The sequence below is a fragment of the Panicum virgatum genome, chromosome 4K (genome assembly GCF_016808335.1).
Source record: "Panicum virgatum strain AP13 chromosome 4K, P.virgatum_v5, whole genome shotgun sequence".
In the NCBI taxonomy this organism is placed as follows: Eukaryota; Viridiplantae; Streptophyta; class Magnoliopsida; order Poales; family Poaceae; genus Panicum; species Panicum virgatum.
This window is the reverse complement of record NC_053139.1, coordinates 17,613,852-17,628,544: the sequence shown is the minus strand read 5'-3', so window position 1 is coordinate 17,628,544 and position 14,693 is coordinate 17,613,852. Positions and strand designations below refer to the sequence as shown.

At 47.6% G+C, this 14,693-nt stretch overlaps 1 protein-coding gene across 1 annotated transcript; it reads right to left on the bottom strand.

The window, feature by feature from the left end:
* Positions 1-11,546: 11,546 nt before the first annotated feature.
* Positions 11,547-14,342, bottom strand: LOC120703348. The gene is made up of 4 exons (XM_039987391.1): positions 14,298-14,342; positions 14,092-14,221; positions 12,501-13,226; positions 11,547-12,401 (listed from the first exon to the last, which is right to left on the bottom strand). The coding sequence occupies exons 1-4, from the start codon at positions 14,340-14,342 to the stop codon at positions 11,668-11,670; spliced, it is 1,635 nt and encodes a 544-aa protein (XP_039843325.1). The 3' UTR covers positions 11,547-11,667.
* Positions 14,343-14,693: the final 351 nt, after the last annotated feature.

Sequence of the window (14,693 nt, the reverse complement as noted above, 5' to 3'; positions counted from 1 at the left end):
TGCTAATAAAATTTGACCAACTAAAATGCTAACTGCAATTAAACCTTAGCCTTTCCTTGATGGCCTTTTATTTTCCCCCACTTGCTGAGTACCAACCATAAGAGTACTCACCCTTGCCTAAATGATGTTCAGAAGAGAATGTTGAAGTGGAGAACTATGATGACTTCGAGGAGTTCTAGGCGTGCGTTCACCAGTCAACTGTCTGTGGAGGAAGCTGCTGCTGCAGTACTCATTTAGGATATTGGTGAAACGATTAAAGACCTTTGTGTCTATGTATCGGAGTGTAATAAAGTTATTTACATTGTCTTTTGTTTACGTTTTAAACACTGTCTTTTGATGTATTCACTTATGACGTCTATCATATGTGTGTAAACTTGATCCTGGCGCACATATGAGATACATTCGATTTTGTTTTTAAAACTGGGTGTGACAGAGATAGTATCAGAGCTGTGTTGACTGTAGGATGCTTGCCTAGATAGAAATGGTCGAAATTAAGGACTCATTTTCTAGAAAACCAAGTCAGCTTCCAAAAAAAACATCTAATTCTCTCGTAAAAATCTATTTCATTCTTCTTGTCCTTTGTCTCCTTTTTGTTTTCAAACTCTTCTAAGTTTTGGATTCTTGCTGTGGACCAAGCAGACTGCTCCCAAAAGCTTTGGAGGCTGTCAGGTTCACCTCGCACCTCTTGGCCAGCTTCCCCAGCTCAACCCGTGGAAGAGGAAGAACCAGAAGAGGTCTACTTCAACGTCGTGATAGAGGATGGCTGCATCATGGAACATAGCCCAGATGGGAACTTTGTGGCCCTAGCAGCATCATGCATCCCAAACTTCCCTGCACTAGGAGATGAAGCATCGTTGTCACCACTGCCACCTTTGGTGGAGACCCAGACAACGCCGAGGATGATAGAAATGATGAAGATGAGGAGAAAACCCTCCTGAAGAGACAGACGAGCCCCTCTACCTTTTTGTGAAGCTAATCTGGAAGGAACTCCACTACGTCATACCAGGATCCCCCACCGTTGTTCTGCACTAGGTTCTTAGGCTGGTTATCCTTCTAAGTTTGTCTCATTAGAACCGATCTTGTGAGGACGTGCGATGTGTTAATGCTTGTTGTGTGGACAAGTGCTTGTTTTATTTTGTTTTGGTTCTTTAATGTTAAAACCTGTTTTGGGTTCATATCTTGTTTCTCTTCTACTTTATCTGCCTCATCAGTTCAATCCTCTCATATGAAACTCATTCCTCTAACAATCAGATGGTAAACACCAAGACAGGAGGAGGACAAGACGTTCCAAGCACAAGGCGTGCTCATAGAATCAATCAACAGAACCAAGCACCACCTCCACCACCAAATCTAGCAATGGAGCAATTTCTGGCAGCTTAGATGCAGCTTTTGCAGAATCTCACCGCCACTGTTCAGAACCTGCAAGCTCAGCAAAACCAGCAACCACAACGAATGCATCAACAACCAAGAGATAAGCATCGCACATTTATGAGTCACCACCCCCCCCCAACATACTCTCACTCAGTGGATCCCTTGGATGCTGATGATTGGTTGAAGATCATTAGTAAGAAGCTAGAGATAACACAGTGCAACGACTGTGAGAAGGTCTTGTACGCCTCAGGACATTTGGAAGGGTCTGCAGCCGATTGGTGGGATGCTTACACCGCTGCACACACCGACGCCAATGCCATGACTTGGGAGGAATTCAGAAATAGTTTCCGTGAACACCACATTCTAGTTGGTGTGATGAAGCTCAAGCAGAAGGAGTTCTTGGCAGTCAAGCAAGGCAACATGTCAGTCAGGGAGTACCGGGATAAGTTCACTCAATTGTCCCGTTACACGCCCAATGATGTCGACACAGATGCGAAGAGACAAGATCATTTCCTGGATGGCCTGATAGGACCGCTCAATTATCAATTGTAGAGTCACACATTCCCGAACTTTCAAAAGCTACTGGACAAAGCTATAGGTTTGGAAAGCAAACGCAATGAGCTTGGTGACGAAAAGCGAAAGTTTCAATCTCAAGGACAATCCAGCCGCAACACTCGCCCCCGCTACAACTCGCCACAGGGAATTCTGTCTCACTCTGGAGGACAAGGTGGAGGCTATCAACAGAATCAAGCAATCTCCCCATACCCCCTCAACAATCCCCGCACTTCAACCAGCAGACGCAGAGCAACCCCAACCAGCAACAAAATCGTTCAGGCAATGCAACAGGAGCACCAGTGCGTACCAACAACCCAATCACGCCAATTCTTCCCAATGGTTGTTTTAGGTGTGGTGAATTGGGGCACTATGCCAACATATGCCCGACGCGCAACATGCAGACTCCTCAACACTAGAAGAACAGTGGTCAGAGAACTAGTCAGCAATCAATGCAGGTACGTAATGGGAATCCCAACTCTCAAGGCAACAAGGGTCAACAGAACTACATGCGTGGTCGAGTGAATCATGTGATAGCGGAGACAGCTCAAGATGCTCCAAATGTTGTGCTCGATACGTTCCTTGTCAATTCCGAACCTGCATGAGTTTTATTTGAATCCGGAGCAAAGTAATAAAAATGTGTAATGTACCGTGGAATCATCACTCAGAGGATGAAACTACTTGGTAACAAGAAGATGAGCTTGTAGCACAGTTCTGTAAGTTGTTCTCCAATCTTCCTGAATCTCGAGGACGAGATTCTTTTTAAGGGGGTAGAGTTTGTAACACCCAAATTTAAATTTTGTTTGAATTCCAAAATGAACTTTATTCAAATGATGTTTGTGTTTTTTTAAAAAAAAATTCTCTATCTTCCTCTCTTTCTCTTTCTAGCCCAAACCTCCCTCTTTCTTTCTCTCTCCATCCTTTCTTTCTTCCCCCGCACGGCCTGCTCGGCTGTCTGGACCGGCCCACCTCACCTCCTCCCTCCCTCTCTCTCACTGCTAAGCGGGCCCTGCTTGTCAGGTCCTTCTCCCACCTCTCGCTGGCCTCCTTTTCCACCGTGTCGAGCCCGGCCAGGCCGCGCCCGCCTGAGTTTCCGCGCCCGCTCGCGTTCCTCTCCACCTCACCCCATCTTAAATGCCACCGCAGTCCCCTCGCCTCCCCTTCTCTCACTGGTAACGGCCGCCGCCATTATGGCCATCATGGCCGGTTGCCTGAGCTTCGCCCCCTCCCTTTCCCGGCCTTCCCTCTTTCTTCCTCGGCCTATAAATTGTGCACCCAAGCCGCTACTCCTCCCTTTTCCACTCTCGCTCCTCGTCTCCTACTCCTCTATAGCGCAGAGCCGCCGTTCGTCGTCAACGGAGGACCGCCACCATCGATCCATGATGACAAACCGCCACCGGAGCTCCGCACCGTGGTGAGGATGCCACCGGTTTCGTTTCGCCTCTCTCTTTCACCCTCCCTTGGTCTGGATTGCTCACCAGAGCAAGATGCCGCCACTCGCTATTGAGGCTGGAGCACCACCTCGCCGACCCCGCACGCCCTTGTCGACCCCTTCATCATGTGCGCCATCGTCCCCTTGTACTCCTCGGTTTCCCCACGCGCGAAGCCGAGCACCCGAGCGCCACTCCCGGCGAGCTCGCGTTCACTGCCGCCGTGTGCCATGGCGTGCCCCCTTCCCGAGCCCGCGCAACCTCGCCGTCGACGCCATCGTCTTCCCCGTCGCTCACGCTAGCTCCTCGGCCAAACCCCATCGCGAACCGCTTGAGGAATTAAAGCGGCGTGCATATTGGAAATTTCATAATTCACATTCTCATGCGACTAATGATTGTAATGTCTTCCGTCGCCAGGTTCAATCGGCCATGAATGAAGGACGATTGATCTTTCCTGAGATGAAGATTGACAAAACACCTTTCCCTGTGAACACCAACACTCACACCATTGATCTGAATAATGCAAAGGTGTTGCTTCGGCCTGAACAAGCCGAAGGTGCAAAAGGCAAAAATGTGGTTATCGGCGAGGAAAGGCCAAAAGACGTCGATGACAAGATTTTGGCCAGGGAAGTGGTGCTGGAGAAAGCTCCTGATGGCAAGGAGCTGATAAAAATTACTGTCAAAGCTCATGTACCTAGGGTGTAAGAGGGTGCTTCTTCTTCTATCAGCGGGCCTGCTGTCCAGGAGTGACCGGTCAGACCGGTTTCGCCGACCGGTCAGACTGGTCAGCCCCAGGGCCGACCAAAGACCTTCAAGCCCAAGCACCCGAAAGTGGGTACATGGAAAAGTAATGAGCCAAAAGTTCAGGGGAAGTTTGCTAATCAGAAACCTACTTTTGGCCAGCTTCTGAACAAGTATTCAAAGGCCGTTCAACAAGATCAGCCACTAAAAAAGAGATCTTGGTCACCTCCGCAGAGTGGTTCTCCTATTCTGAGGGGAGGGCCCAGCAAGCGCAGGGGTGATGTGCACGCCATGTTCCCACCACAGAAGGTATATGCAGCTATGCCATGGGCGCCGCCGGCGTCAAATGCTACTAACCCGGTGTGGGAGCGTGAAGGGGTGTGGATGCAGTACTTTCCCATGCCGTATCTGCCAGATTATCATGGGGAAGGTTCCAGGACACCGGCCAATCTGGTCAGCAGCAGCACGCTGAACCGGTCAAACCGGTCCAACCTAACTGGTCAGACCGGTCTCAGCAGAGACCGGCCCAATCTCATCCTCCGAAGCAAGTATACCGTATCAACCAAAAGGAGGATGAAGTACAGCCCATGCAGGTTGATTTTGGGGAGACCGCGGCCGAGGATGTTGTAAAGGTCGGCAATGTGAATGTGGTCCTCAAGGATGTTGGAAAGCAGCCGATGGTGTTTGGCAAATCGGCTAAATCTGATCCTCAGACACCTACGTTGGCTAATGATCATGAGGCCAGTAGCAGCAGCTCGGCAAACAAGTACCATCAACCTAGGTGGTGCCCGCCAGGTTTGAGCGACTCCCAAAAGAGGAGGTTACAGCGGCTGCGGCATCAGGAGCAGAAGGAGTAGGAGGCCGAGAAGCTCAGGGATGAGCATTTCAACAAATACAGGCCGATGGTTCCTCAAGGCAAGGAGTGGTGGGACAAGCCCTCTAGACAGTCATCAGGACCGGTCAAACCGCCCCAGGCGACCGGTCCGACCGGTGCTGAAGACTAGTCCGACCGCCAAGAGCAACCGGTCAGACCAGTCGAGCCTATGGTTGAAGAGATAGCCGAAGTTGTTACTTCGGCTTCGTGTAATGAAGTTCCAACAGTTCCTGCAGCTTCTGGTGAGGAGGAACTGGTGGATTATGAGGCTTCTCCGGAACGCAGCAACATGGAGATCAACATTATGCATTTTTCTGAAGATTATTATGCCATTTCGGAAGAGGAGGAGGTGGCTCATCTAGATTTCGGGCCACGTGAGGCTGTATTCCAGAAGCCAAAGGAATTGGATAATCACTTGAATGCCTTTTACATGAGAGGTCACATCAATGGGAAGCCGATTTCTCGCATGCTTGTTGATGGAGGGGCGATTGTAAACTTGATGCCCTATTCATTATACAAGAAGCTTGGGAGGACGGATGAAGAGCTGATCAAGACGAACATGACGGTCAGTGGCGTTGGTGGAGACGATCCCATTGGTGCTAAAGGGGTGGCTTCCATGGAGTTGACCGTGGGGAGCAAGACACTTGCGACAGCCTTCTTCGTCTCCGAGGTGCAAGGTAATTTTAGCTTGATACTTGGACGTGATTGGATTCATGCCATCAATATGTGCCTTCTCCCTTGCATCAAGTTCTCATTCAGTGGATCGGCGATGAGATCGAAGTGGTACATGGTGACACTTCATCCTTCATTGCAACCGCCGATTCCAACACGCTTGGTGTACATGATGATATTAAATGTCTATCGGGTTTGGATCTGTCCGATTATGAGTTGATCAGTTGCACCAAGGATGGATTTGTGCCTGCCACTCTAAAGCTAAGGGAGAATCGGCTACATTATTGCAAATAAAACGAGTGCATCAGGCAGCTCAGGCGAGACCGGTCAGATCGGATGTCCAGACCGGTCCGATCGGCTACCAGATCGGCGCACAGAGCCAACCGGTCAGACCGGTCAATATAACAGGTCAGACCGGTCAGATGCAGACTGGTTGCAGGAAAGGATTGAACACTATCGGTCACAGACGAACGATATGTGTGAGGCCATTGAAGATCTGGAAGACATGGATAAGTTAGGCTAGGGATTTACGTTGGTTGATCCTTTAGAAAAGGTAGATATTGGAGATGGTAGTGTTCCTCGGCCGACTTTTGTAAATGCAAATTTATCGGTTGAATATAAAGCCGATTTGATAAAGTTATTAATCGAGTATGTTCATTGCTTTGCATGGAGCTATTCTAAAATACCTAGTTTGAGTCGTGATTTGGTTGAATATCGGCTGCCGATTAAAGCCAGTTTTACACCTTATAAACAACCTTCTAGGCGGTTCAACCTGTCCCGATTAAAGAAGAGATTAATCATTTGTTGGATGCTGAGTTTATTCGGTCTTGTCGTTATGTGGAGTGGATCTCTAATATTGTGCCTGTTGAGAAGAAGGATTCGGGCAAGATTAGAGTGTACATTGATTTTAGAAATCTTAATAAAGCTACTCCTAAATATGAGTATCCTATGCCTATTGCCGATATGTTTATCAATGAAGCTTTGAGACATCGTGTTATTAGTTTTCTTGATGGTAATGCGGGTTACAATCAAATACTTATGGCCGAAGAAGATATGTCTAAAACGGCCTTTAGATGTCCGGGTTTTGTTGGTTTGTTTGAATGGATTGTCATGACTTTTGGATTGAAGAATGCTGGCGCTACTTATCAAAGAGCTATGAATTTGATCTTCCATGATTTGCTTGGTGTAATATTGGAAGTTTATATTGATGATATTGTAATTAAATTGGCTGGCTTGGGTAATAATTTGGCTGATTTGAGATTGGCTCTTGAGAGGATGCGTCGGTATGGTTTGAAGATGAATCCACTTAAATATGTTTTTGGAGTATCTGCTGGAAAGTTTTTGGGTTTTATTATTTGTGAGAAAGGTATAGAGATTGATCCAAAGCGAGTTGAAGCCATGAAGCAAGTTGAGTCTCCTACTTACAAGAAAGATTTACAGAAGTTTCTGGACAAGGTGAATTACTTGAGAAGATTTATATTCAACTTATCTGGGAAGATTGATTCTTTTACTCCTATTCTTCGGTTAAAGAATGAAACCGAATTTACTTGGGGGGAAGAACAGCAAGAGTCATGTGAGAAGATCAAGAATTATTTGGTGCCTAGGAGAGGGGTTCCTTTCAGGCTTTATGTGGCTGCAGAAAATAGGATTATTGTGTTGTTTTGACTTAAGAGACCAAAAGAAAAGAGTACATTATTACTTATCTAAGCCGACGACTTATTGATGTAGAAACAAGGTATACGTTTATTAAAAAATTGTGCTTATCCTTATACTATGCATGTACTAAATTGAGGCATTGTTTATTATCTAGTACATGCATAGTTATTTGCCAAGCCGATGTTATTAAGCATATGTTACAAAAGCCGATTTTAAGTGGAAGAATCGGCAAGTGGGCTTATGCGCTTGTGGAATATGATTTGGCCTATGAATCATTAAAATCTATGAAAGGCCAAATTGTAGCAGATTTTATTGTTGAACATCAGATTAATGATGAGCATGATTTAGAAGTCGGTTATATTACTTGCACACCATGAAAATTATATTTTGATGGATCGGTTTGTGACGATGGGAGACGAGTTGGTATTGGTAATGTTCTTGTCTCTCCAAGTGGTGCTATTTTTGAGTTCACAAACCGATTGGAAGAATTTTGCCACAAACAATCAAGTTGAATACGAGACACTTCTATTTAGCTTGGAGTTTTTGCAATCCATGGGCGTGAAGTATGTTGAAGCCTTTGGAGATTCACTTTTGGTGGTGCAGCAAGTATCCAAGGTATGCCAATGTTATAATGGAGCTTTAAATACATATCTTGATAAATGCCTTGATATTATCTCTTGCTTTGATAAATTTTTGATTCGACATATTCCAAGGGAAGATAATAAAAAGGCTAACGCTCTGGCTCAACAAGCATCTGGCTATAATGTTGCAAGAAAATATTTCAGCATTAGAAAGCCGATGCGAATTAAAGCCAAGTCACTGGTCCTGGACGAACCGGTCCGACCGGTTGCAGAGACCGGTCTGACCGCCCAGACCAGTCTGATCGGTCAGGAGACCGGTCTGACCGCTGAGGGTGGTAAGAGCAGCAGTTCGGCTGAAAATTCTGATCAAAAGGTCGAAGCCGAAGTGCGAGATTGGAGGGTGCCTATCATATAATATTTAAAGAATCCTGGTCATGGTGCAGAGAGGAATATATTCTGGTTAACGATGAACTTTATCGTCGAACCGCCAATGATATACTTATCAAGTGTTTGGGTACCGATCAGGCCCATGTTGCTATGGGAGAAGTTCATGAGGGCATTTGTGGCACGCATCAATCGGCTCCTAAAATTAAATGGTTGCTTAGGAGGCCCGGTTTTTATTGGCCAAGTTTGATTTCGGATTGTTTCAGATATTATAAGGGGTGCGAAGAATGGTGCGAAGAATGTCAGCGGTTTGGTGATATTCAATTGGTGCCTGCTGCATTGTTGCATCCTATTGTTAAACCTTAGCCGTTCATAGGATGGGATTTGGATTTTATTGGTCAAATTAATCCTCCTTCTTCAAAGGGACATCACTTCGTGTTAGTTGCAACGGATTATTTTACTAACTGGGCCGAAGTGGTTCCTTTGAAGAACATGACACATAGAGAGGTAATTGAGTTCATTACGGAGCATATTATTCATAGATTCGGCATTCCTCAAACTTTGACAATGGATCAAAGTTTATCATTTATATCAAGAGAGGTACGAGAATTTGCTAAATGTTACAAGATTAAGATACTCAATTCATCTCCATATTATGCTCAGGCTAATTGTCAGGCTGAGTCTAGCAATAAGATTTTGATAAAGCTCATCAAGAAGAAGATAGAGAAAAATCTTAGGAGGCGGCATGAGATTTTATCCGAGGCTTTATGGACTCATCGCATATCTAGACATGGTGCTACTGAAGTTACTCCTTTTGAGCTTATTTATGGTCAAGAGGCCGTTTTGCCCGTTGAGATGAATCTGGACGCTTATAGATTGGCTAAACAAAATGACATTTCCACTGTTGATTATCATAACTTGATGATAGATAATATTGATGAGGTGAGCGATAAGCGGTTGCAAGCTTTGAAGGAAATTGAGAAAGACAAACTTCGGGTGGCTAGGGCTTACAACAAGAAGGTAAGAGCCAAATCTTTTCAGGTAGGTGAGCAGGTTTGGAAGATGATTTTGCCTCTTGGGATGAAGAGCAATAAGCTTGGCAAGTGGTCGCCAAGTTGGGAAGGACCGTACAAGATTGTCAAAGTTATCTTCGAGAATTCTTATATGGTGGAGACCCTGCAAGGTGAACATCTACCAAGGGCGTTGAATGGAAGGTACCTGAAGAAGTATTATCCAAGTGTTTGGCAAGACGCTTGAAGACAGAGATGGCCGATATTTGAATATCGTACATAGCATTATTTTTAGACCAGTGCTTGATCTTGTAATTCTGTATTCTTAGAGCATGTTTAGGTACTTGCTTTTTTGGCTTGCAAAGCTCATCAAAAAGGCAGGGGGGCATATGTTGGCAGCCAAAATTGGCAACACCGTGGCCGACCGGTCTGACTGGTCGACCGGTCTGACCAGTTGGGTCGATCGGTCAGATCGATCTGGGCCTGTAATCCAAGTAGGGTTAGGGTTTGAGGTTTAGAGTCCTATTGTAACCCAATTTAAAAGGGGTACGTCCTCCCCGGCCTATAAATATAAAGGATGTGGCTGATTGAGGGTTTTCTAACCACAATCGAATCAAAATTATTCTCTTTACTCAATTTCCCAAACCCTAGCTTTTTCAATCCCTTTGCTGTTCTTTTCTCGTCTCTACGGCATTCAAGGGTGTCTTGGGTGGCCTGCCAACCTCAAGACAACCCTAGATCTCCGAGCTTCGACGGGGTCCCTCCCGAGTTTGAGGTTCTAGGTCTTTGCGTGTTTCTGCGTCCAACCGGTCTGACCGGTTGGCGTGACCGGTCTGACCGGACGCCATTTGAAGCTCGCTAGTGAAGATCGTATGCGATCTACGCATTCTAGCGCTCGGGTGTGTTGACCATATCAGCGTCAACAACCACGACCCACGTCAGTCCCTACCACGTCACTCCAGCGTATGGCCACTCGCCACATCATCTCCTTCCCCAGTAACGCCCTGCGCCACCCCTCCGTGTACGCTGCTGTCTCGCTCTTAGAATGTGTTTGGTTGAGGAGTGAGGTAGAATGGAGTGGTTCCATTCCTGATTTTAGGAATGAGATAGCTCTACGCTTTATGTTTGGTTAGAGAACGGAGCCACTCCATTTCTTGTTTGGTTGGAGGCATGGGGATAAGAAGCGTTATTGTTCTGCTAACCGCCGTTATATGGGACCCGCATGTCGGTCACCCAATTCTCCCCCTCTCTCTTCCACTGAGCTCGAGCTCCACCGCCCTCGGCCATAGCTCCGCCCGGAGCTGCGCTCGATCCGCCCTTGTGTTGAGCTGGGCCGCCGCCGGCGCTCCGCCCTCACGTTGAGCCGCCGCCGCCGGCGCTCTGTCCACTCCTCGCCTCCTCCCTCGCGTCGAGTCGGGCCGCCGCCGGTTCTCCGCACGCTCCGCCCTCGCGCCGAGTCGGGCCGCCGCCGGCGCGCCACCCGCTCCACCCCTCGCGCCGAGCTCTGCCGCCGCTGAAGCTCCACCCGAGCAGCCCCTCCACGCCGAGCGCCATCCGCCCCTCGGGCCAAGCTCTGCCGCCACCAACGCTCCGCCGAGCAGCTACTCCAAGCCGAGCGCCATCCTTGCCGCGCCACATTCCTCCGTCTGTGGGAGCGACGCCATCGAGGTGGGATGGCTCGGTTCGGTCGATTTTGTGGAACCGAGCCATCCCGCATCTGGAGCGAATATTCACTCAGGGGAGTGGTTCCATCCCCAAGCTCGAGAACCAAACATAGAATGGAACGGCTCCATTCCGTTCCGCTCCTCAACCAAACGCATCCTTAAGCTCCGCCACAGACGCCCGGCCCGCTCGCCTTTGTGAAGAACTTTGCGCACTTAAGTAAAATCGCATCTCTCCTCACCCGATTTTTTGGACCACTGGATTAAAATTTAAGGGCGCTCTTTCATCTTCTGACCTCCAATTCATCTTCTACATCCTGCCTTCCTGCCCTTCCTAAGTCGGCCCGCCACCCGCCGCCCAGCCCCGCCACCATCCCTCCGGCGTGGGCAGGCTCGGGCTGTGCATCTCCGCTACGGCCCCGCCCAACCACCATCCTCCACCGCCCCCGCGCCCAACAGTACCGCCGGGCCAGCCCGCCGCCGCTGGCCCTCCTTCTAAGGCCGGCGGTGAGCAGCGCCCCCCCCCCCCTCCCCCGCGCAACTCTGAACCTTAATCTCTCCGGAGCTGCTACCTGGAGTTGGAAAAGAAGGTGTAAATGGGAAAGAAGAAAATAAGTGAGGAGAGCCTCCAAATCACTAATGTGAGGTACAGCTTTTCCCTTTTATTTAGTACTAGGGCCACGCAAATCCATTTTGACATACGCATACGTAGGGCATGTCTAATTTTACTGGGCTTCAAGCTTCATGTGCACCGCCTACCTGCTCGACCACCGCCGGGACCCAGATGACACTGAGCTTAGTGAGGAAGTGGCACGCTGTCGCGTCACCTGGCTCGTCGCCGTGCGCCCGCGACCTGTCGAGGTGGCACACGGCCAGCGCCTCCATCACCGGCGCCTCGTTGCCGTCCTCGGCTGCGAGCGTCACCGCGTACGCGGCCGTCGGGCTGGCCGTGTGGCAGAAGAAGACCGCGTAGGGGTATGTCGTGTCGTGGCACGTGACTAGCTCCGGCGACTCCGTGATCCTCCTCACGGCCGTCACGTTGTACCTCCCGCGCCGCGCCGGCGTGCCCGCGACGTCGGTGGGCATGTCGGGCGAGAAGGCGCGGACGTCGCGCGTCCGGAGAAGGGCCATCGGGAGCTCGGCGAGTGATTCGAGGGAGGTGGCGCACCCGGCGGCACGGTAGCCTGGGAGCACTACTCCCGGATGCTCACAGGCTTCGAGCATCCACTGCATCTCGCCGGCTATGGCGTGGGACTCCGGAGCGAACATGGCGAGGATGTCGGCGAAGTGCTCCGTGGAGAACGGGATGGAGTCGGCGACGCGGCGACGCAGCAGGGGCGGCAAGGTTGTGGTTGGGGGAATGGTCGGCGTGATCACCGATCCTGGCCGTAGGACATCGTGACGGAAGAAGAAAATATTGCCCTCTGGTGTGCTTTTTCCAGTTTTGTGTGTGCCGACATGGTTCTCGCCTGAAAGATTTTTCAGATATAGAAATCAGAAATGCAGTAAGGGTTACAGTTACAGTAAATTCATTGTGTTGCCTAGTTATGTAGAAGTAATACGATTACCTTTGGTTGGTGCACTGTCAGCTATGGACATCTTCTCTTCATCTCGTGGCATAGATCCTGAAATTTTAGGCAGGTCCTCTTCCTCTTGGTTCCACATATTATCTCCGACATGTTCACTTTGACGCTGAAACTTCTTTATATCTTCTTCAGAGCTTCCAAATCTAAACCAAAACGGTTGCTTTTTAAAATCCTTGGTGTTTTCCACCCCGAATTTCTTCAAACCATGGTCATTTTTAGATCCATACCAAAACGGGTATTTCTTTAAATCCCTGGTGCTTCCAGACCCATACCAGAATGGGTATCTGCTTAGATCATCTGAGCTTTGTGGCCTATGTTCAACCGACAATGTTTTGACAACCTCATTACTTTCCAACCCAGACCAAAACGGATATGTCTTCATGTCTTCAGTGCGACCGGACCCATACCAGAATGGGTATTTCTTAAGATCCTTGGTGCTTCCTCGCCCATGGGAAAATAGCTTTTCCTTAAGATCCTTGGTGGTGCTTTCCGCCGCATACCAAAATGGATATTTCTTGAGATCCTTTGTGCTACCGGACTCATACCAAAATGGGTATTTCTTGTGATCTCCGGTGTTTGCCAACCCATACCAAAATGGGTATTTATTTAGATCAGTTCTTGCCCTCTCTTCCGCAGAATTTGGGCCGATTTTTCGTACTCCTTTGGCAAACAAGTTCATGTGAAGCCTTTGTACATGGTTGTCCTTGACTGCATAAACGTGAACAAGGTCATAAGGAGAGCTGAGCCCTGATGCATGTATGATAATGGTTATTGAGTGCGCTGAACAATATATTTATTACACCTAAAGAAATGACTCAGGAGACGACCCTGAGAACTAGCCGGTAAGATACTGAGGGAGTAGTTTTCACGGCTTGCACACATATATATAGACTTGTTCAACCAATCTTTCTTTGCCTTTGGTCAACTGTCAGTCAATTAAATCAAAATGACCAATTAGTACTTCCTCCCATAACAAACCGAAATAGTTGAGATAAGATACGGAGATACTGACGATGAAATGGCAATATTTCCCTTAATAAATTTATCTAAAGTGCATTTCAAAATGAGATACTGGACAAGAGCAACTCCAACAGACACTCTAAACAGCCCCTTTCATAAGTTTAGAGGGTTAAACAAAAATGATGCACTCCAGCAGACTGTCTACTAGGCCCTCTATTTTGGGGAGAGGCATCCAAATCCCCTTCTCCACCTTCCATTCCTAGTGGGTCTCTAGGGGGCTCTCAATTATAAGTTAGAATTGAGGGTTATTACTGAAGTTAAAGCAAATTTTGAGGTCCCTGTAAAATAGAGGCAGCTACAATTTAGCATTTAGAAGGTCTAATTTAGGGGGCTATTGCTGGAGATGCTTTAATAAGTTAATGATATTAAGATGTAAGGAGCTGTAAGACCTAAATGAATGAGGTAAAGTTGCCTAAAGTTACAGAGAAATGCTCCACGAAGTACAAAAAAAGTAAAAATGTAGAACCACTAAATTTGAAGGCCAACTTTGATTTTGTGTAATGTAATTAAATTTCGAACCAGTGCAGACCCGAAGATACAAAGAAATAAACACCTTCAGATTTTGTGAACAGGCCATGTATGGCTGGTGGCATTGGCGTCTCGGGAAGAACTGCCTTCCAATACTCCATGGGCGACAAGTTCTCAGCCGCCACATTTGTGAAGCTGCCTTCTGCTAAAACAACCTGCAACCATCATACAACTCATATTTTGCAGAACCACATTATGGCACGCACAACGCTACTAATTCATAGTACTCACCAGGACGAGTAAGACGAGCGGTACAATGGCATCTATGTTAGGCATTGCGTTGGTTTGATCCATAACTATTCGCGGAAGATTCCTATTTATAAGCCCAAAGAAGGGTCAGTACAAAAAAAAGATATTTCGTACGGGGCAACCCCTCCTGTTTCTTCAAAAAAAAAAGAAGGGTCAGTACAAGATTAGCGTCCGGACATATTTTGTAGATCTAGATGCCCTGCCATATTCTTAAAAAATTGCCACTATTGATTATGCTAATCTGTCAGATAGTTGTTGTATACCTACTAATAATAACTAAACAAAGGAGGTGTCAAAAGATGACACGTCGCCATGAGTGATGCACTGTTATTCATAAGTATAGTGTAGTAGGTGTGCAGAATCTATTGGGAAGAAAAA